The following is a 24,035-nucleotide window of genomic DNA, read 5'->3' as shown; positions in this document are numbered from 1 at the left end:
TATTTGCATCATGTTCTTAACACAAGCAACAATCAGTACAACAATGGTTTCTGCCCTAAGCAACTGCGTTCAATGACAAGGCATTGCAATTCCTACTATTGACCACATGAGGGCAGAAGAACCTAAGGAATGGAGCAAATATTCTGATAAGATCTAAGATGTATACACGCTCAACCCAAGCTTTATACAATGGAGAAATACAAGAAAAATATGTACATTGAAAATCTGTAAACTTTTAACAAGGAGAGTTTCTACATGTTCAGATTTTTTTATAATAGGCTAAAAAAAATACATATAAAATAGAAAAGAAATAAATAAATAAAACACTAGCTTATATGAACATTAGCATATAGTGCATTATCTGGCTTTTTCCACAAATAAGTGGATGCAATGCCTTTACTTTATAGAAACAAGACTAGCAAAGTGGTCCAGGCCAATCTACAGCCAAGACAGACTACTGATCATAGGGACGGCCTGTACAGAGTGCGCTGAATATATATCTAATACTCTGAGTGCATGACATGTATTCTCGTATACGTCATTCTATATTCAGCAGCTGATAACTAACATGGCCATCTAATAGTTCTACATATCATCACTTTGGACAGTTAATGAACTTTTCACCATCCATTCGTCCATATACACTGAATGGCCACTTTATTAGTGACACTGACCCTTTAGTGATTGGAGTGGCAATTCTCCCCGTGACCCCGCAGTGCAGCGTAAAAGCAAGTGACAAGTTTTCCTTGGACCATTTTCAGTGTGAATCCACATTAGATGGGAAAATCCAGCAATCTCAGCGACTTCCAACGAGGCCCGGTCATCGGTGGTAGACTAGCCAGGGCTTCATGCAGCGAACATTGAAGGCTCTCACATACAATGATGTAGAGTGTATACAGAGAGTGTCTAGCTAAAGGGAATCCTAGAGTGGTAGAGTTGGAAGGGACCTCCAGGGTCATCGGGTCCGACCCCCTGCTCAGTGCAGGATCACTAAATCACCCCAGACAGATGTCTGTCCAGCCTTTGATTGAACACTTCCAATGAAGGAGAACTCACTACCTCCTGTGGTAACCTGTTCCACTCATTGATCCCCCTTACTGTCTAATATCTAGTCATGGACGAAATGGGTCAGAGGAGGAGGTCAAGACGTGTCCTGACCAGCAGGCGTTGCACAATCACGCACACTACAGTTGAACACAATACTGGTGCTCCAACATGTCAGAACACATAATTCGTTGCTCCTCAGCACAGATGGGATATAACAGCAGACAACCAGTTCAAGGCAATTACTATCAAAGAGAAACAGAACAGCGAGACTGCGGGGGGCAAAATGTGTGCAAACATTGGATCGCCGATCAGCGGAAAACATCGCCAGGTCAGATGAAGCCAGATCTCGTTGTCCCGTGCTGATGGGAGGTCAGAATTTGGCACAAGCAGCATGAATCGATGACCCCTTCCTGTCATCTGGTCGGGACATGTCAGCACCTTTATCTAATCTGCAGAAACTACAAGAAGCTTCCTGTCCACAGGGGCCGATATTCCTGAAAAATGATTTTAACATCTAGTGAAGTCTATGACCTGACGAATTGCCGCGGTTCTGAAGGCCAAAGGAGGTCATACACGTTACCAGATGGGCGCGTCTAATAAGGTGGTCATTCAGTGTATATTCTGGGTATTGATGTGTATAGTATAACTTTATGAACTGCAAAAGGATCAATTAAATACAAACTCCTAATAACGGTAATGACAACATGAATTTCCTATTCCTTTCTAACAAAGCAAAAAGTCTGATGAGCCCTAATAATGTAGTTACTATCCAGTTTTCGCCTTATAGTTTTTCTTCTAATCTCCCCTTTAACCCACCTTTGTGACACACATCCAACTATTTACATCCCAAATACATATACTTCGTGCAGTTAGGATGTAAATAGCGGTCTCCAGTACATGGTGTGTAGGGAGCGGGCTCAGGAGCCGAACATGCTCCTCATGCAGGGCGAATCAGCTGACCGCTGTGTTTAAATGTCCCAAATGATCGAATGTCGAATCAACAATTTTAACGTCCTAAACGGACCCATTTTCGCTTAGCATCACAGGGGTGCAGTCTGGGTTTCATGGCAGCCTGGAGTCTTATGAAGTATCCCAGGGCTACCATGTATTTCTACTAGAGATGAGCGAGTATACTCGCTAAGGCACATTACTCGAGCGAGTAGTGCCTTAGCCGAGTATCTCCCCGCTCATCTCTAAAGATTCGGGGGCCGGCGCGGGTGACAGGTGAGTTGCGGCGGGGAGCAGGGGGGGAGAGAGGGAGAGAGAAATCCCTGCTCTCCCCCGCCGGCCCCTGAATCTTTAGAGACGAGCGGGGAGATACTCAGCTAAGGCACTACTCGCTCGAGTAATGTGCCTTAGCGAGTATACTCGCTCATCTCTAATTTCTACCCAATAGGAACGGGCCTGTAGCACATCTTTAGTAGGCAGCCTGTTAAAACACGGTATAATGCAATACCTTAGTATTGCATTATACTGTATCAGTGATAAAACGATTGAAAGTTTAAGCCCCCTATGGGGGCTAACAAAAAAGGTAAGACAATGAAGTAAAAGGTTTTTTAAACTATTTTTTATAAAAATAAAAAAATATTAAAAAGAGTGTGTATATATAAAAATCATTTTCCTAGTCATAAAAAAACTAAAAAAATAACTAAAAATTGGTATTTCTACATCCGTAAAGGTCCAATTTACTAAAGCATTACATTATTAATCCTGCAAATAAAAAGCGATCTAAACGTCATATGTTCCTCCAGGCCATCCTGCTAGAACCAAGTCAGTCCACAGCCCCGACCGACAGAAAAATTTATGGGGGTCGAAAAATGGTGAAAGAAAGCAATTTAATTTGGTCTTAAAAAAGTTCTTTTTTTTAAGCATTACCATATAAAGAAATGATATAAATTTAGTGCCGCTGTACTCCTGCTCCCCCACAGAATAAAAACATGTCTTTTATACTGCACCATGAATACCGTAAAAATCTCCTCCCCCCCTCCCCCACCCCAAATGGTGCGATTGCCTAGGAAATTTCAAAAAGTTTTCCAATAATACGACTCATCCTGCAAAAAAAAACAAGCCTCATCTACACAAGTCACTCGGAAAAAAAAAAAGTTATACTACTACTACTAGTGGAAATACAAGAACTGCAGAATCTGGCCTGGATACAAGCGCATGAATGACCCTCGGTTGTGAAAGGGTTAAACAACATTTCCGATGGGTCTCCAGAATCTAAGTAGAACGATGAGCAGAAGTTCCATTTCAAGAGACCTAAAAGAGAATAAACACACTCACCGCCTCTGACGCACATGCAAACTTCTCCGAAATCATAAAAGGAACGCCGTCCATCGCTGAAAGAGAAGAAAAAGAGAAAAACGGACCGAAATGATAAGCGGGAAAAGATACAATAAGATGACGACACAGAAACGCCACCAAAACCCAACAGCGACCATTTATAAACCGTATCAGTCTCTACAATCAGTGACAGACGGACATTTTTTTCACATCTCTGCCGGCGCCTTCGATACATTTCTATAAAGCGTTCGGTGACGGCGGAGATACGGTTCTGACGGTTCTTCATAGAAACGTCTCCTGTTCGGCGGGTCTGCGCCTCTCATCTGGGCGCCTGTCACATATGAGTTAGGGCACCGCTGCTCGGCATAACAAGCTCTCTCCGTGTCACCTGCAGTCATTAAAGCTGAAGCCACTTCATCTGGGCGTTCTGCCACTGTACGGAATACAGAACGCCAGCCCATGCCAAAGGCTCAGCAGTGTAATTAGCATCCTCCTAAACAAACGAGTTTCCACACAGCTGTAATTAAGCAAGCTTGTAATTAAGTAGATGCCCTTTATCATACAGATCATGCTTAAAAACGCTTTGAAGAATGGATGTGTTATTAATGTGATAATGTCAAATCACAGACATTCACCACGGCTGTCAGCGTGTTCGCTCCCTCCGCAGATTAGCAAACACATTCCGTGTGCGTGTGTTGGGCATAAATATGGAAACTACATCAATGCTAAATTTAATTACTTTATGGTAGGATTAGCAAACACTAAAGTCACACGTTTCCAAAAGTGAGTTATTAATATGGACTCGGTGCACGCCGTTCCTGGCCGGTCTACCGGAAATGTGGGCCAAACTCTTCTTCCAACATGCTACGGCGGATTCTGCCATTGGATGTACGCTACCGTACTGAAGGCATTGGGACACCCCTAGCGGTAAACGGATTGTGTCATATAGTCTAAACCATGCTACGCAAGATGCTGACTAGAGATGAGCGAGTATACTCGCTAAAGGCAATGGCTCGAGCGAGCATTGCCTTTAGCGAGTACCTGCCCGCTCGAGACGGAAGGTTCGGGTGCCGGCAGCGGGCACGGAGCTGCGGGGGAGAGCGGGGCGGAACGGAGGGGAGATCTCTCTCTCCCCCCCGCTCCCTCCTGCTGACAGCCGCTACTCACCGCTTCCCCGCGCCGGCACCAGAACCTTTGGTCTCGAGCAGGCAGGTACTCGCTAAAGGCAATGCTCGCTCGAACAATTGCCTTTAGCGAGTATACTCGCTCATCTCTAATGCTGACCCTTGGAAGGGTCAGCCATATCTTGTGACGGGAACTGCATGCAGCACGCGAGCCGTCCGTCACGAGGTGCAATGCATCGCCCGTCTTCGATGGTGCAAGGACAGTCGTCATTGGACAGTTGAGCGATGGAAGAACGTTCTATGGAGTCCTACTCAATTTGCGATTCAGATGGACGTATCTGGATGTGGAGGACGTCTGGGGAAGACGTATGGCGGAGGTTCCGTTATGGTCTGGAGATGTTTTATATGGCATGGTCTCGGTCCGTTGGTTGTAGTGGCAATAACCATTAACACGGAGGTGTACCCTGACATTCTAGACACTAATGTGCTGCTGATAATGTGGTAATACTCTGGGAATGGTCAGCCATACTTCCAACAAGACAACGCTGTTTTACGTTGGTTTGAGTATATCGATGTTCATGATGGACCGGATGCACAGGGTCCCGACCTGAACCCTACTGGACATATTTGGTACAAACTAGTACGTTGGGTCAGGTAATATGAACAGCGCCCATCTTCTTTGAGAGAACTCGCCAGATGTTTGCAGGAGGAGTGGAGGGAAATACCAGTTGAAGTGTATCAGATGTTAGTAGAAAGTATTACACAGAGTATCCAATGTCATTAGGGCCAAAAAAGGCCCAACTGGGTATAAACATATGGAAATAAATACCACTTGTGATTCTTACTCAGGAGTCCAACTACTTTTAGTCTTCGCACCTAAATTGGATCATGATATTAGCAAACTAAACTGTAAAGTGCCAATTTCCTGCCTAGCCATCAAGTTAGTAGCTACTGCCTGTCTGCAGTCACCACTGGAGTCCGATCACTGTATACGGCCATACATTAAACTCATTGCTACAGTATGCAGGACGCTGCCTCTATTTGTGACTTATGTATAAAATCTATACGGGAAAATTTATTTGCGCCGAATTTTTGCGAAATGGACGTTGCACATCTTCACACCCAACTGCTTTTGTTTTACCGTACGTTTTGTGCGCGTTTGCGCCAGTGCTCCCAGCCATCGAAATGGCCAATTAGTGTAATGAGTTCAAGATGTGTTCTGCTCCAATGCAGAGGAAAATAAAGCATGCAGAGTTTGTCGCGTGACGTAATTGTGCGCACAAAAACCAGCTTGTGAATGAACCCACTGAAATCAATGCGCTCTATTTTCTGCGTATTGCAAAAACGTGTGTGTGACGGGCCTTAATGAAGCGTCCACTTTATTTAGTCCCCCCCCCGATATCTTTATTATATGAGTCAGTATGATTCGCCAGCTGCCTGAAAACTTTACTCTTAAGCCGGTTTGACACGGCTCGAGTATTTCACGCCAGTTAGGCGCGTTGCGAGTCTCACAAGGCGTTCGAGAATATGAACCCCATTCTTTTGAACGGAGTCCTGTACATGAGCAATGCGGTGCGGGGAAACAATCTCGGCATGTCCCATGTTTTATCGCTCCTCGGAACGCATCGCCCATTGCTTTCAAGGGGACAGTAAAAACACATCACACGCCGTGCGATGGGCACTCGAGTGCGATGTGAGGTCTCCCATTGAAATCGATTGGGAACATTTGCCGGTCCTCCAACATGCCTGAAAGCCGCGCCAGAGGATCGCTACTTCACAGAAGTGATGGGAGGCGTTTTGGCAAATAAAAAAATGCCTTGCATCAGTGTGAAAATGCACATTGGCGAGCGTGATCTCGCCATGAGGTTGCGCTCGCCCGTATGTAGCCTGTTTCCCTGAAAATAAGACATAGCATGATTTTCCAGAATTTTTGAGGATGCAATATGATTTTTCAGGCTTTTCGAAGATGCTTGAAATATAAGCCCTACTCCAAAATTAAGCCCTGCTAACAGTTAATTAAAAAAGGCAATTTAAATAGTGTCCCGGCAGCTATACATGTAAAAAAGTTAAACCTTTTTGAACAAAAATTAATATAAGACACTGTCTTATTTTCGGGAAAACCAGTAGGCAGTCTTATGATAGAAAATTATAGCACACATGGCAGGTGAAGATTTCAATTTCAGATGCAAGGATAATCAAAGATGCGCCAAATATACTAAGAGGCACGCACCGCTTAATACATTTCGATCATTTCACTCCAACCACTAAGATGAAACGCTGGTTTTAAAGAAAATATTCTAAAAAAAAAAAATCATTAATCACCCATCCACATGACAGGTTGATTAGTGATTGTGAGGTCAAAGTGGTCAGACCCCAACAATCAATCATTAGTCATGTGCACCCCGAGTTCCCCAGATGAATGGTACAGCGCCGCTCATGTGTTACCACGGCTTCATTCCCTTCTAGGAGATTAATGAAAATGGTCCAGAGCTGCCCCCAGCTATTTCCATGGACCGTGAATGGGTGCTAAATGATTTTCTCTCCATGTCTTTGTAGAGGATTTGAAGCTTTGTATGCGAAAAACAGAACTTTGTTAGTAAGATTTATAGATTTCACTTGATTATGCGGTCACAATGTAAAAAATGGCTATTTTCCTGATGTGCGCTAGAAATTGTGTGATGGCCTTCTCCTATCACAGTCTGGACCAGGCTATTTCCTCCTATTTCTACCAAACTCCACCCCACGGCCAACGATTGGTGTCTCCAGCTTGCTTGAGCTGGAGACACCATGTGTTCCACACATCTTGGACTAGGCACATGCGTGTGACATCGGAGAGCCTGACACCCTGCACATACGCCTAAGTCCAGGTTATGCAGAACACATTGTGTCTCCAGCTCAGCGGAGCTGCAAACGTCAATCGTTAGTCTAGCAGTGGGGTTTGGTAGGAATAGGAAGAGCGAGCTAGGACTAGTCCATGAGGCCAAAACGCCATAGGACAATCCAAAATAAAATTTGCATACATCAGTGGGAAAAAAAAAAAAAGGAAAATTTAGGCATGCCGCTTTAGCTTCAACCAAGGTTTAGGATTACTTTGTGGAGTGATGTTTGATGACGGACTTCCTTTAAAGAGACACTCTGGCCCTGGGCAAACAAATATGGCCACACCGCTTCTCTATCTACCTGTACATTAGTTATGCATCGTTAGTCTAAGACACAATTGTAAGGCAGCATTCCTCAAGCCAAAGTTAGACTCTTTATACAAGTCTTGTAACAATGACTGGGAATTAAAAGCAACAGCTGTCTGTACATGGAGTCTGTCTGAAACAGCTGTCTGTACATGGAGTCTGGCTTTGCTTTCAATTCCCAGTCATTGTTACAAGGTTTCTATAAAGAGTCTAATCTTTCGCTTGAAGGAATGCTGCCTTCCACTAGATGGCACCGTGGAAGTTTTATTCCATCTCCCTTATTTGCATATTACCCAGAGGAGCATGAATGGCCTTTTGAGTCTCCTCCCTCACCGTTAAGGTACTCTCCCTAAGGAGGAAAGACAGCTTTTCTGACCCTAGTCTAAGACACTACACACTGCTTTGATTGGTCAGTGCTGCTCATGTGAACCGCAATGGCCAGTCAGAGCACCATGTAGTGTCTTGCAGACTGTGCATTACTTATGCACTAGTGATGTGGCCATCTTTCTTTGTCCAGGATTGGAGGGTTGCTTTCAATCTTCTGATGCTATTAGAAGTAACAGGGAAAAAAAAGAAGGCTTCTCCTTTGTCGAAATGGCTTAAAGGTTCTCCAGATGGAGGCGCCACACATTTGTTGGAGACCTATGTCAAAACGTTCAGAGATTCTCCCCCTCCTATATACAGAGGTAGAAGTAGTGGGGGGCGCCCAAAGGACGCAAGATCTCAGCATTAGTACAGACAAAGCAACAACATGCATGTATAGTCTGGTAGATGGAGGGCACACACAAAACAGCGTTCCCCTCGCGGATCACTCAGCCGGCACATACATTGATCTGCCTACATGGATGGCTAAATTCTGCCTGAAATGATAATAAAATATTATATTAATATGGAAATCCTCCTGCTGTTACCGTACGCTGATTAGTATATAAATTACACCTCGTTACATATTACAACCACATAAACACAAACTGTGTGTACAATGAATTACGGGCGCAATGTCAGCCGCATACTCCTGAAACCCTTCTGCTCCCCGGCATCCATCTAGCCGCTTTATTTATAGACTATTGTATGTATGGCTAACATATGGAAGGCATTAGAAGTAGAGAAATCGTTTAGGGGGATTTCGTAATCAAGCACCGTTTTTTTCGAGTAACTGACTACTCGGGCGAAAAGATTCGGGGGGCGGCGTGGTGGAGCGGGGAGTAGCAGTGGGGAACAGGGGGGAGCTCTCTCTCCCCCCCCCCTCCCCTCGGCAACCCCCCGCTCACCCCCGGCGCCCCACCCGAATCTTTTCGCCCAAGAAGTCAGTTACTCGAAAAAAGCGCTGCTTGATTGCGAAATCGCCCTAAATGAGTACGTTCGCTCATCTCTAATTATAAGACAAGGGATAGAATTAGTAAGGTGATATAAAGATTATACGGTGAGATAAGGGATTCTTCCAGATTTGGAAAAAAAAAAAAAAGTGTCTTGTTTCCCCCAAAATGGCGCCATTTTTGTCCACAGGCCATGTCTGGTATGGCATCTCAGTCCCATTCAGTTGAAATGGAATAAGCTCGGATACCGGGAGTAGGCCCTCACTGGTCCTGGCTTTCTCAGCTAAATCACAAGGGTGCTTGTAGACGTCAATCATTAGGTAAGGGGAGGGGCCAAAGATGACTCAAGGAGAAAGCGAGGATCGGTACAAATTGCAAGGCCACCCAGCAGATAGTTTGCTGCTCATTAACATACAGTACGCGGTAAGAGAGCGGCTGCTCTGTAACAATTGCATTATTAAATTAATATAAGGTATTGTCGAACTTCTTTTCTTAGCACCTAACTGGAGCTGGAGCTGCTTTAGGGGCTTCATTAGTGTTGATAAACTTCCTTTTAAAGAGTTATTCTGGTTTCATGAAGTAAATGGCCCCATATGTCAAGGTCTGGTGGTGCAAGACTCAAGATATGATACAGCAGATGGAGTAACCAAAGTATAAAATATTTAAAGGGGTTTTCCCAAGACAAAGTTAGAACTGGAACAACATCTACTATGCACAGTTATTTCAAATTAGTGCATAATCTTGTAAATATACTTATTTTTGTCCACCCTTAGTATTCCCATGGTTTTCATTTACGTCCTGGTTCGGTCACGTAAAAGTGGGCGGGCTTTGTGTCTGCTCTGACATCATGAAGCTCCCACAATGCACCAGTACAGCCTGCACTCCCCTACTGCTCTGCACACACTATATTGTGTATATATAGTACACACCCCTATATATAGGTTTACACACAATGGGGCACATTTATGTAAGACCAGTATTTTCACACGCCCGTCTTCGGTAAGTGGCAACAAAGGAAAATCCGTCAAATGCAATAACAGGCACGAGCCTATTACGACATTTTGGGCAGGATGTGCACCACTTTCTGAAATCTCAGAACATAACACATGGCATTTCTTTCAGTTGGGGCTCATGCACCCCTTCGGTAGCCCTACTTTCTCCTTTGAAATATCTAAGTCCTGAAATAATGATCAATAAACAGACAATCCTCGGGTGCTCTAGCAATAGCCAATTATCTCTAACAGGCCTGCTGGCTAAGTATTTCTATACCTTAATACTGTGCACATCTAAAGTCTCTGCTGAGACCGGCCCCACTTACAATTTGATGTGTGGGAGTTACAGTTTCTACCAACTTGAGTTATCCCACCTCACTGTCTGGGATCGGGAGTGCTACTCTCCGCTCCTCACTCCATCTCCTTCAATGGTTGAGTTCCAGAAAACCCCTTTCATGGTTTACATGCACTTGAGCTGCCAATAAATAATTTGTGGGCGCAGCACTTATGGGGGTACTTATGTGTAGTATTCTGCCTCTAGGGTAGAATATTACACATAAGGCATTTAATGGAGCACGTTACAAATAAAGAATCAGACAGAAAAATTTCTCTGTGCAACAGCGGAGGTTCATGAGCCCTAAAGAGTAATCGGATCAAAAAAACGTATTATGGGGGAAAAGTCACTCACTGTGATACGAGATTCTGCCCGCCGACCTAATAAAGTGATCTCACACGCTAAAGAATGGGTGTTTACAGAAAGTCGTAAGAAATTTGCATATATTTCAAAGGCATTTTAAGTAAATTGAGCATTAGATTTCTGATCTAGAGAGTGGGATTTAATAAGTCATCAAAAAAGCGCTCCTAATTTTTCCTGCTAATTAATGAGTTCGGTTAGCGCTGGCCCCAATAAAAATAACAGCTCGACATGCGCAAATGTTCAATTGTCTGGCATTGCAGCTATTAGGATAATTGAGCCTTGTAATTAAGATAATACTCTGTCCCTGAAGCCAATTAACAAGACAACAATTAGTCCCGTTCGTTAATGCAAATCAAAGATTTTTCTCTTTATTAGTGGAGCAGTTGCAGAGCCCTGGAGGAAAAGCCAAAGTGTTTGCACCAATCTCCAGAAAGGTTACACCATTCCGCTATTAATGTAGACCTTGTCAGGGCGTAATTAGTTATGATTAATCAATAGCAGGGTGAATTCATCCGTCTTATTCTACAGGACCTGACCCCTCAAATTCATTGCCTGTAACGCATCAGACACGATCTGATCCTCCTACCATAAATAATGTGCCATAAACAGGAGTAGGTAACTTCAACACAACTCTCCGAGAAGCTAGATATTGTTATGTCAACGGAGCTTCTGTTTGTAGCTGGCACGGTTACGGGAGGAGGACGCAATAGATGGCACCAACATCGGAAAGTGGACCATTTCAGATCAATTTTATTTAGGGGGAAGACTGGCTAACACGTTTTAGGGTATGTCAGGTCAATATTGAGGCTAGCACTATCAGGAGACATTGTTGCATGATCGGCACACCCCTATGCAGCCCCCAGAGACAAAGTTTGGAGATCCAGTATAGCGCTTCTGCCATCTTGATGGATTAAGAGAACCCCATTGGTCACAAGTTCAACTAAAATTAGTATTGCTAAGAGTTTGAGGGTTGCACACATCTATAGACTCGAGTGAAGGTGCCCAGTCCCCAAATCACTCAGTTGTTCCTCACCAATTTGGGAAACCATTGGTACCTGACAGTCCATTGCCACAGCCTGTCTGTATGCTTGACTCATAATTTTGTACACTTGGATCCTGGGTAGTTTTTGTCATCAACCCCTTTGAAACCTATAGAAGAACTTCCTGCACAGAATTGACAGGGAATTATTTAGTATGTTCCCAAGTAGGTCACGATGACCACAAAGAACCTGATCGTACAAGAAGACCGCTGAAGGAATGGCCTGCCTGGAAACACCAGTGGACACTTCTTAGGTCAGTTATTACGTAGGTGAGACTTTGGGGCGTGAGTAGGCCTCCATTTTATCACACAGACAATGGGGTAGTGAGAAGTCAAATTGTAGTGGATGCACCGCTCCCTGGAAATATGAAAAATGGCAGTAGTGGCATATTACAGAGCAGAAGTGGTCTACTGACCAAGTAAGGCCATTTCCTGCACCTGGAGGGTGAATACTATGATGGAAGACCAGTTGTTCAGGCACCCTGCGTCAGGTGAAAATTAAGCGGTCTGAGAAGGCAGAGTTGGGGTACCAGGTGGAAGCTCAAGAGTTGGGTTCAGCTGCTCTTGGAGCAGGAAAGGCTGATGCGAAGGAGGTAGAAGCTGCCCAGGTGACACCAAAGGGGACAAAAGTTTGAACCATGCCAGGTTGAAGCAGCATCAAGCAGGGCAGTGGCATCTGCGATCCTCGATCTCTTTTCTGTTGGTTGTTCTGAGCTGCCCAGCACATCAAACGCTAGCTGTATCCTCATAAGGACCTGTTCATTTAACTCCCTGGTGGTCAGCGTAACCGTGTGGTAGATTGGAAAAGGATATTATAAGGGAATAGCACGTCAACCCCAGGACTGGAGGAACTTGAGAAGGCGTGTGTAATCTCAGGGCAATTTCACCCTACAAGTCATACTATATGATTTACAATGAAAAACATTTAACATGTCCTTGTAGATTATGAAGTTCATTACATCTACTCCTAGCGAATTCTAATTATAAAGGCATTAATGTACAGTACATTCTAGTGGATTATAAAAAAAACAGACAGACATTCCCAGTATATTACAGTAAGACTTCATTGTACTGTCTATTAGGTGCTGCTTCTCTTTGTGGAGAGCCCAAGTGGGAGTAAGGAGACTTTATAGTCCATGCCATGCTCCTCTGGGAAATTTGATATGCAAATAGTAGATAACAGAATGTCTCTGCAGCGCCACCTATTGGAAGGTAGCTTCCCTACAAGTCAATATTGACCTTCAAACAAGACTTTCAACATGACTAAGGATAGAAGTCAAACCAGAATACTCTCCATAAGAAAACATGACCCAAGAACAGACTATTTTGCGGTTATTGCCCCACTGCAACGCACAGCCGGCTTCTGGTTGGCCGAGTGAGAAGCTTGTATTTCAGTGCACACTGGGTGTAAGGCCTGCTCAGCGGAACACATGTCTGGGAACGCATCACATGGTGTAATGTATCACACATATCAATTAATTGTAAGTAATGGTTTTTACTACTCTCTCTAATAAGATCATCGCCTTCGATTCACTTCTAATGTATTTGTGCTTGAGAAAGTGGGCGATGAGATACCTCCGAAATGCATTGCATTGCATCTAGGGCATGGTCCTCAATAAATTGCTTACATCAATTTCTCTAGAGACTGAAGATTTTGAGAGTGAAAACATTTGTGATTGGGCTAACCTGGAAATAAGGGAAGTGCTGGTACTTCCAAGCACCTCCTTCTTGAAATAAACGGGATTAGGCTTCAGGCTCCGGAACATTGGCATTTTTGGTTTGTATATCATTCTGTCCAAGTACGGCATAAGGAAAGGGGTTGTCCACTTAGGAGAACTATACATTATTTGGGTTTCACAAGCTGATACCCAAGCTGAACAGCTTCCAATAAAAAAATGGCCGCCTTACTGACTTATCTCCATACTCAATTCGCCCAGGAACGAAAACCAATAGTAGCCATTAGAGATGAGCGAACCTACTCGGTTCGGGCGTTTTTGAATTCGAGCACTGCTTTTTCCAAGTAACTCACTACTCGGACGAAAAGATTCGGGGGGCGCCGTGGTGGAGCGGGGGGTAGCAGTGGGGAACAGGGGGGAGCTCTCTCTCTCCCACCCCCCGCACTCCCCTCTGCAACCCCCCGCTCACCCCCGGATCTTTTCGTCCGAGTAGTGAGTTACTCGGAGAAAGCGGTGCTCGAGTTCAAAAACACCCGAACCGAGTACGCTCGCTCATCTCTAGTAGCCATCGAAAGTTACAGAAGGCAAACAATCAGAACTAAAGTGGTCCAGATATTTACCAGGTAAAAATGACCCTTTTGACCATCTAAATGACAGAATAACCCCGAAGAATAATTTTTGCAATAATCGTTACATGAGCAAAATAGGCTATAGGGTAAACAACAGGTGAAAATCGGAGTGTCCCTTATACCATTAGCTGTGGTTCTTCGCACATTACTAGAAGTTACATTGTGCTGATTAGTCCATGCAGGCCTTCAGATGTATTGTTTGTTGCTCACCTGCCTGTACATAAATACACCACGTGAATTACTGCATTCGTGTTTGACAAATTCCCACATCCTCACTTAAGTACTAAAAGTATAGCACACATCACTAACCGCTAAGGAGCAATATCACAGGAACATTACAGCCTATTATACTTTGATGTGGACTAAGCGATCCAAATTACAGCACATAACATCGTTCTTCTCAGTCTTTCCAAGGCCCTCAAGTGATATGTTGATCCAAACGTTCAGGCAACTACAAGTAGATCTAATAAAGAACTACTTTACTGGAGAACGTAATTACATACTCGATGCTTGTTAAGACTCTCTTCTTAGAAATGAGAAGATGATGACCGTTCAAGACGTAAAGTGCAGAATGAATGTATACGAGTTTGTCATCTTGGAAGATTCACGGAAGAAGTGTCTAGGGCTTGATGGAACGGAATCATTGTCATCACCAAAATAGGGAAATAGATGGTTAAATATGTATGGAAATTTGGTAAAATTTTTTTAAAGAGCACTTGTTTGAAAAACCCACATTTCCATTTTGGGGCTCAGTTTGGATGCCCATTAGAACCCATATGACAACATAGAGGACACTAGCTGATGGCTACAGGCTAAATGTTTTCCTTATCAACCAACCACAACTGCCAAGAGGGTTTCCCAGCGATCAGCTGTTGTCCCTTAGACCTGGTAAGAAGTCTTTAAAGGGATTCTGTCCTTAGGTTCATGCTGCCCAAAGCACGGGTAGCATGAACCCGAGACAAGGACGCCCGTTATCTCTGTGGGGGGGTTTATTCCGAAATGCTTTAATCCAGTTGCACTTTGGAGCGATGTGTTCTCTGATTACCTATCATGGCAAAGTCCACACACTGAACAGTCCAAGTAATAGGGCTAGTAAAATGCGCAAACAGAAAAATGGGGTTCAAGAATATAAATTTTTATTATTACTAACAGTTAATCAATTTACAAAGTCATTTTCATGGAATTTTTTCTATTTTTTTAAGCCCTTTCAAGAACAAAAAAAAAATGTAACTAAATGCTCATGTAACCATTCCATTAATACAAAATAAATCTCATCAGGCCAATGGCCCTATTACAGCATCTATTGAATCTTAAGAAAACATAAATCTCCGTAAACTCCATTTAATGAGTGCGACACACACGGCTTCAACACTAATTAGATCTTGGAAATTAAATGCACAATGTATTTAACTCCTGAATATCCACACTTACAGGGGTTGTCCCGCGCCGAAACGGGGTTTTTTTTTTTCAACCCCCCCCCCCCCCCCCCTCGTTCGGCGCGAGACAACCCCGATGCAGGGACGTACAGAAAGCTTACCGGAGCGCTTACCTTAATCCCCGCGCTCCGGTGACTTCTATACTTACCTGTGAAGATGGCCGCCGGAATCCTCTTCCTCCGTGGACCGCAGCTCTTCTGTGCGGTCCATTGCCGATTCCAGCCTCCTGATTGGCTGGAATCGGCACGTGACGGGGCGGAGCTACACGGAGCCGGCATCCTGCACGAAAGGCTCCATAGAAGAAAGCAGAAGACCCGGACTGCGCAAGCGCGGCTAATTTGGCCATCGGAGGCCGAAAATTAGTCGGCACCATGGAGACGAGGACGCCAGCAACGGAGCAGGTAAGTATAAAACTTTTTATAACTTCTGTATGGCTCATAATTAATGCACAATGTATATTACAAAGTGCATTAATATGGCCATACAGAAGTGTATAGACCCACTTGCTGCCGCGGGACAACCCCTTTAATGGTGGTTCAACAACTTAACTATATTGGCTTAGAATGGAAACCTAACAAGAAAACTCATAGTTGTCACGCAAAAAGTAGGCAATGGGTCTCGTTCACTAAAACTAGGCTGAAGACTAGAGATGAGCGAGCGTACTCGGTTCGGGTGTTTTTGCACTCGAGCACCGCTTTTTCCGAGTAACTGACTACTCGGATGAAAAGATTCGGGGGGTGCCGGGGGTTGCAGAGGGGAGGGAGGGGGGAGTGAGAGCTCCCCCCTGTTCTCCACTGCTCCCCCCCGCTCCACCACGACGCCCCCCGCCCCCCGAATCTTTTCGTCCGAGTAGTCACCTATCCTAATACCTATAACCTCTACTTCAGTTACATTAAGATGGCATCTTCACCTCTGTTGGAAGTTTCTATCTGGATAGCCTAAAACCGCAACAATACAAGACCCTATGCCTCCATAGATTGCAATTAGTGAAACAGAGACCAAAGCTACAAGTTTCATCTTCGTTTTAGCAGATTTCCAATCAATTCAAGCATTTGTACCGGACAGAATAGCGCATTCGACTATGTAAATTGGTTTACCCAAAATGACAGAATTGAACAGAAACATGCTAAAATGAAGACCTCAGCTCACAGTTTTGGTCTCTGCTTACTACAAAATAGTTAAACAATGTGATATTGTCAATATCCATATGTATAACAGTAAAACTTAACCTTTAATCAATATATTAAACTAAATCAGCTATATAAGAAAAGGCACACAGGCATAACACTAATCCACTAGAGTTGAGCGAACATGCTTGTCCGAGTATTAGCATACTCGATGGTGCTCGTTACCCGATCGAGTACCATGCCGAAATCGACCCCGCCCCGCATTACCACTTCCTGCTGTGACGTGCCAGCGTCCGCACGTCCGCAGCAGTATGTGGCTGGGAGAGAGAGGGAGAGAGGAGAAAAAAAAAAGCTCGGCACCCACGGGTCAAATACAAAAATGCTCAGGTCTCCCATTGACTTCAATGGGGTTCGTTACTTGAATAGAGCTCTCGAATATTACGAAAAACTCAAACAACGAGCACCCGAGCATTTTGGTACTCGCTCATCTCTAGTTAGTACGCAAAGTATCAAATATGTGGTAGGTTTCAATCACAGAGAGTCCCAAGGGTTACGGATTTCCACATAGGCAACAGGGGACTCATGGCTCACCTAATTCCGCTGTATCAAGCCGCCTGTCAAGACCCCGCCCAGAACCTGCCCTTATAATAGCCCTGTGTTCAATTAGGGTCTTGACAGATGGTTTGATAAGGCAGAATAGTCACTAGTCCCCCTCTGTTGCCAGTGTGGAAATCCGTGAACCTCTGATCAAAACCTTCCGTGAATTGGATACTTGGTGTACCAACACATCTGGTTTGGTGAGATTATTCCACGTTATGCCTGTGCGTCTCTTTTGTTATATAGCCACTTATTTTTAATATATATGGAATATTTTACTTTTATACATAGGCATATTGGTTGCATCTCGTTGTTTGGCTATTTTGTGGTATTTATTGATTGGCTGAGATGGGATCTGGTACAACTATCTGGTGCCATATTGTGCTTCGTTTGTTTTACTAATAGACGTCTATGGAGGCGGACAGGGTTCTGACTGGGCAATTTTTGGCCACCCAGACTGAGGCCTGGGATGGAACCCCTGAACGGGACTGAAGACACTACGATGTAACAATAGTTCCACGATTTTCCCACTAGAGTCTATTTACCAGCAAAACCCAACTTTGAGAAGAACGGCTGAATTCATGTGGGGGTATATTTGAAACTTTTACCCTGTTCTGAATGTAGTGTTATTTTATGGTACATGACTGTATTTTCATTATATTTTCTGCTCTTTTCTTAGCTTTTAGTTTGCTAAAAGCTCTTTTCTTCGCTTTTTCATACTTTGTACAGCATGGGGAAAAAAAGTATTGAAAAAGGAAGGCATAAGCAAGCAGCTGCTGCTGAATCAGAAGTCATTCTCCGTGGGGCCAATCAACAGTCTACAGTCCTGCTTACCAGCATGAATATCCATTCCAAATATTAAAGTAACTCTAATCAGGAGCTTAAAATTGATGTGTAAGTCAGTACCTATAGGGAATGATTACCTGCTATGCATTCTCCCTCACATCCTGCTCCTTGGCTACTTTTTAGCTCCACTCTCCTAGGACAGTGCTGTGATCTAGAACTATAGCTTCGCTACAGTGCCTAGTCTGAAGTAGTCTGGGACACACCCCTACTTGCCTCCTTTGCAGCCTGAACCAATGATAAAACAGGGGGTGTCTCAGACTACTTCAGATTAGGAAGTTCTATATCTAACCTATAGTCACAGATCACAACTCTGTCCTAATAGAGAGGAGATAAAAAGCAGCCAATGAACACGATCTGAGGGAAAGTAGGTAGCAGGTAATCATCCCCCACAGGTACTGACTTGCGTGTCAATTTTGCATTCCTTATTTTATACAGATGCATAAATGAACATCCTGTCTTTGTTTTATCGAGCCCAAACTTTCCTGGGTATTCACACAAGCTGTAATAAAGCCACAATAGGATCAGTAAACAGCTGCTTGATGACTGTTTCCATCCATCATCATTTCATACTACAGTATGACAAAAAGGAACTAAAAATAAATGAAAGAAGCTAAAAAGTTAATATGGTTGAAACCCCTTTATAAGGGAACAATGGACTATACACCCTACTACTAGTCACACTCTTTAATAGAATCAATGCTTGATAGGAAAATCTTCCGGAAACTTGCAGTTTTGGATCAAAAGGAATTCCCATTATGAGCAACAAAAAGTTTTCATGTAACTTTGGAAAAAAAACCCACTGTGGCTGATTTAACCCCAGCATGGTGGTATTATCCAATAAACATGGGACGTCATGAGGGATACATACAGTATGTGCTTTATGTTATATTGGAAGGTACTTCTCTATTTGGTGGAGCCTTTTAAGATGGCCAGGTGTATGGTATAAAGATACTCGTGACATGTGTTTCAGTATTACACCTAATGTTTACAAAAACTAGACCCCAAAAACCGAATACATACAAAATTAGATAGCAGATCTTTATAAATATAGATAAATCATATGATTAAAGACAAAGATCAATGCATACAAATAAAATAAGATGAGCCACTTACAAACCCTCCACTATATAAAGTAGCAAGTTCATCAACCACCAGACTAACAATAATGAGGTTGTAAAGCGCTTACACATGTGCAAAATGTGCCACAGTCAATACCCGCAGAGTGCATGTGGATGTAAGGAGGTAGGGGACCCAACACACCAGATGTACGTTTCGTCCCAGACATGCGTGGGATGTGGAGGTCTCCTTGCTCCTTACCTCCACATACACTTTGCTTTTTTAGGTTCTGTATATATATATATATATATATAGTATTTATGATCATATGAACATTGATGCACTTTAATATGATCTTCAGCTATTGAATTTGGCATGTTTTGCACATGAATAGGTAAATTATTACAGATTTTTCAAGTCTGGAGCTGATGACTTTACCCTTTATGTAGTGAAGGTTTGGCAATTAGCCCATTTCATTTTATTTGTATGCATTAATTTTTGCTTTTAATCATGCGGTTTATCTATATTAAAACAGGTTGTCAATTTCTAAACTATTAATGGCCTATCAGTAGGATAGGCCATCAATAGTAGATCAGTGGGAGATCCACTGCCAAGGACCTACATCAATCAGCTATTGGATAGGCCTGTGTGCTCATACAATGAGCAGATTTCTGCGAGAAGCAGACAGCGCCGTTCCCACTGCAGTGGCCAGGCTTGGTATTGCTGGCAAAGTCTTGGCTGAAATGAATGGGAACTTGGCTTGCAATACCAAGCCTGGCCACTGCAAAGGGAACAGAGCTGTCTGCTTCCTGCAAAAATCAGCTCATTGTATGAGCACACCGACCCAGCAAACAACTGATCGGTGGGGCTCCCAAGTGGCAGACTCCCACCGATTATAATTGCCTATACTGCAGATAGGCCATTAGTAGTTTACAACTGGACAACTCTTTAATAAAGCCATCTATTTTATTTTTATATATTTTATATCTATTATATTACACAGTGGGCAGAGTCGAGTAGATGCCAGTTATATAACCGCATGGGGACAAGGTTTCACAAAAAAAAAAAAACAAGAAAAAAAAAACCCACAAAAAAACAAAAAAAACGCCAAACCCTTTAATTTAACCGTGTACATAAAAAGGCATTAAAAAAGTGAGGAAGGTCGCTATGGACAGCTCGTACTAGACTACACTATCATCTTTATTACTTCTTCATACAAAATGGTTGCGCCAATGTGTATAGCTGCCATGTCGCTTTCTAGCCCTTCTACGATTGGTCGAAGACGTGGCCGAGATCCCTCCGAGACGTTACTGTTCTAAAGAATAAAGCCTCCTTCATTGCTCCGCTTCCCATTCTCTTGTGCAGTAAATTAAACAGATTTCGACTTTTGTACAAAAAAAATGATGTGAACTAGTGGTATAGCGCGGCTCATTGTACTGATTCACAAAAGGGGAAAAATGGGTTTAATCCTTCTTTGTCACCAAGAGAAAATGGAACAAGGAAACACAGCCCAGACAAATGTAAGAACAGATTAAACTCAACGTTGATACAGAGAGATAGAAGAAAAAAAAACATCTTATAAAAAAAAAAAAAAAAAATTAATTTGGTCCAAAACATCTCTAGAGGAATAAAAAAAAATATTATAATAATTTTGCATAATCAGCAAGTGCCATCTGGAACAATTAACAAGCCTTTTGAAGAAATCTGAGAGCCGTTCACATTATATTATTAAGGATCTGGAATTGTACAAGCAATAAATCCTCGCGAAACAAAAAAAAAAAGAGAAAAAAAAAGAAAAAAAAACAGAAGGGGGGAGGGGGGGGGGTAGAAAGCTATTTTCTGTGGCTTGTCAGAGCGATTTTAGCTTTGAATACAGGAGAACACTTGATAAAGAAATTAATATTATGCAAATGACATCCTGTATTTAAAATTCTCCATGATGGCACCGGTTTTAGTGCGGACGCCGCGCGCCGGCTTCATGTTTAATTCATGGGCAGGTTCACCTGTCAGTTTGCAATCAGCGATATGGAGGAGCGTTCACAAACAGCAGAGAGCGGAGCTTTAATTGGAAAACTCTGCTGCATCTTTCAATTATTAAGAGTAAATTAAAAGCAGATGCAGACGGCGTATTAAGGATTTCCGAGAGGACGCGGGGAAGAACGCGTTCATTGTTGTTGAGCCGCTGCAGCCGATCTCGAAAATGCAAAACAATTTTGGGCATCAAAATCTGTTGAAGCAATCTGGCGAGTGCCATTCCGTTAACAATGGCGCGGAGGCTCGCGTTAACCTCTTGCGAACCATGGAATGTTTAATGCATAAAACGGAAGAGTCTACAGGTGCGTGCGCAGTCAAAGCGCCAGAATCAGAAGTGGTACAAGTGCTTATTAAAGGGTGTATTACACATGATCTTAAAGGGATGGGGGGTCATCTTTATTCTAATCCCCTAGTGATATCAGATCAGTCATGGCTGGCGAAAGGAGACTGGAGTAATGGAGAATCAAACCGGTGAGCATTTCAGACAACCCCTTTAAGTAGATGGGTAAAAAAAAATAATTATGGAATCACCTTGTTATTTGCCTTTTTAAAGCACATACTGATACAAGTCTAAAAATGCAAACTAGTCAGCAATTAAATAGGGACTAATTAGCGAGCTGTTGGACGGAGCTAATTGAAAGAAAACATAGCTCCAACAAGAGAATTGTCAATGGAAACGATGGAAAGGGTTCTAAAAACTCCTTTAAGATGCAAATTCAGTTCACCTAAAGAAACAAGTGGCTGGCGCTACCATGAAACAAAATCACCTATGGCCGCACGCTTGTGAAAGATACGAACAGGAAGTGCGCAAAAAATGCCTAAATATACATGGAGAAAATACTCTATTGGACAAACCCCACACGTATGGCCGTTACCCAGGGCTTCGTCGGTGGCTGTAAATGTTTGGCCAGGTTAAAAAGCAGAAATGCATTCCTAAGCTCTCGCTCACGACCTGAAGGTTGCAAGTTCAATCCCAGCATGATTCAGGTAGCCGGCTCAAGGTTGACTCAGCCTTCCATCCGTCCGAGGTTGGTAAAATGAGAACCCAGCTTGGTGGGCGTAAAAATAAATTACCTAAAAGCGCTGCGGAATAAGTTGGCGCTCTGCGTATCCCAGGAATGGATGCTGAGCTGCTCAGAGATGCGCACAGCTTGCTATATGGGCGGAAGCGACGTTGAGCTGTGGGTCATCTCTGAGCGGTTCAGCATCCGTTCCTGGGATACGCAGGTGATTCTATTCGTCTTTGTATTGGAACTCTATTTAACCTGGCTAAACATGTAGAGCCACTACACTCCTGACGAAGTTGTGGGCAATGGCGGTACGTGCGGGGTTTGTCCAACTCCTATCTGCAAGCGTGCGGCTATAGCAGTTTGGGTGAGATCCCAGACTGATCTTGTATTACGACGGATTAGGACTGTAGACATTTGCTACCAGGAATTTCGCTCCGTCACTATAGGAAGCATTCCCTATTTGGGGGTTAATCGGACCCTTGTTTCTGGTTTTTAGGCATTATCTGTTGAACTGAAATTTTGCGAGTAGACTGATTTATTGCTGCTATTAACCCTTTCCAATCCACTGTCTGACGTCTAAAGACATTATGATTTAAGGCTGTACGGCTCCGATGTTGGAAGACGTCCGTTGGGGTTCTCTTACTGTATATTGCCAGCCTCCCTGCTGTCAGTGCCTATCCAACGTGTCACCTCATGCAGTACTGGCTTTAGCCAGCAGATAGCGCCAGGATATACATTGGATTGGAAAGGGTTAAACTGTAACTGTTATACTATGTAGCTGTACACTGACACTTTGTATAAAACAACTTGATGGAATTGGAGGGGTGTTTGTCTTTATTGTACGACGCTCCCTTGTGTTTTGGTTCTCTGCTTGCATTATGTCGTTTTAAGTGGTTTTAACTTGATGTGTTTTGTTCAGTGAAGTATTTTCTCCACGTAGATTTTGGCATTTTTTGAACACTTACTTTTTGTGTCTTTGTGCTTCAAATGCAAATCCAACATGGAATGTGGAAAAGGCACAGTTATTGCCAGCCGCTGGTGTGTAAAATTTGGTGGAATGTTAAATAAAATGGGGCAGTTATAAAAAAAAAAAAAGGAAAACCGTAAAAAAAAGTAAATGAAAAACAAATGGTGCCGAAAATGGACACATTGTTTGTGATAGAACTCCAAGAAAATGGCTGAATGAATGGGATTTATATAAAGGAAAGCCAAATGAAAAGCAGCACTAACACAAAAAGGCGAAAACAAAGTTACAGTGGGCAAAAGAGAAGCAATAATGGAGTGTGGTTAATTAGATGAAAGTGATACTCAGTGAAAAATGCTAAGTCCGCTTCAGGCAAGAAGATTAGACTGGTATCAAGGAAAGTTCTAGCATAATGAAATATATACAGTGAATGGCTACTTTATTAGGGACCCCCATCTAGAAGCGCACTGAACTGCCTTTGGCCTTCAGAGCCGCAGCAATGTGTTGTGGCATAGGTTCCACTAGGTGTTCAAATTTTCTGCAGGAATATTGGCTCCTGTGGACAGGAAACTTCTTTTAGTCACTGCAAATTAGATAAGAGTACTGACATGTTTAGAACAGCCGAAAGGAAGGGTTCATTGATTCATGCTGCTTGTGCCAAATTCCAACCCTCCCCTCCCATCAACAGATCTGGATTCATCTGCCCAGGGGATGTTTTTCCACTTCACAGTGATACAATTTTTGCTCTCTTTTGCCCCCTAGAGTTTAGTCTTTCCATTTCTCTTATACAGCAATGGCAAAAGAACTGGTCGGCTCTCACGCTAAGGAAAGACAAGTTGTGCATTCGTGCACATTGGTTGGAGCGGCAGCTGTCTATTCGGTTGCAACGTCTTGCATGCGCACTGCCCGTTTACCAGAACGATTCTTAACATCCTCCTCTACTCGCGTTCGTCAACAAGTTGTTTACGTCTATAGGG

General features: G+C 43.2%; 1 protein-coding gene across 4 annotated transcripts in view; it reads right to left on the bottom strand.

Annotated features, from left to right (window-relative positions):
• MVB12B (multivesicular body subunit 12B) overlaps positions 1-24,035 on the bottom strand; it is a 133,526-nt gene that overhangs the window by 15,352 nt on the left and 94,139 nt on the right. For all 4 annotated transcript variants that reach the window (XM_066580764.1, XM_066580765.1, XM_066580762.1 and 1 more), the window contains one exon: positions 3,331-3,386. In XM_066580764.1, the coding sequence (XP_066436861.1) occupies positions 3,331-3,386 (56 nt within the window). The remainder of the gene's footprint in view (positions 1-3,330; positions 3,387-24,035) is intronic.

The sequence above is a fragment of the Eleutherodactylus coqui genome, chromosome 10, assembly GCF_035609145.1.
Source record: "Eleutherodactylus coqui strain aEleCoq1 chromosome 10, aEleCoq1.hap1, whole genome shotgun sequence".
Classification (NCBI taxonomy): Eukaryota; Metazoa; Chordata; class Amphibia; order Anura; family Eleutherodactylidae; genus Eleutherodactylus; species Eleutherodactylus coqui.
Note: the sequence above shows the minus strand (reverse complement) of the source record. Positions and strands in the feature narration are given on the sequence as shown.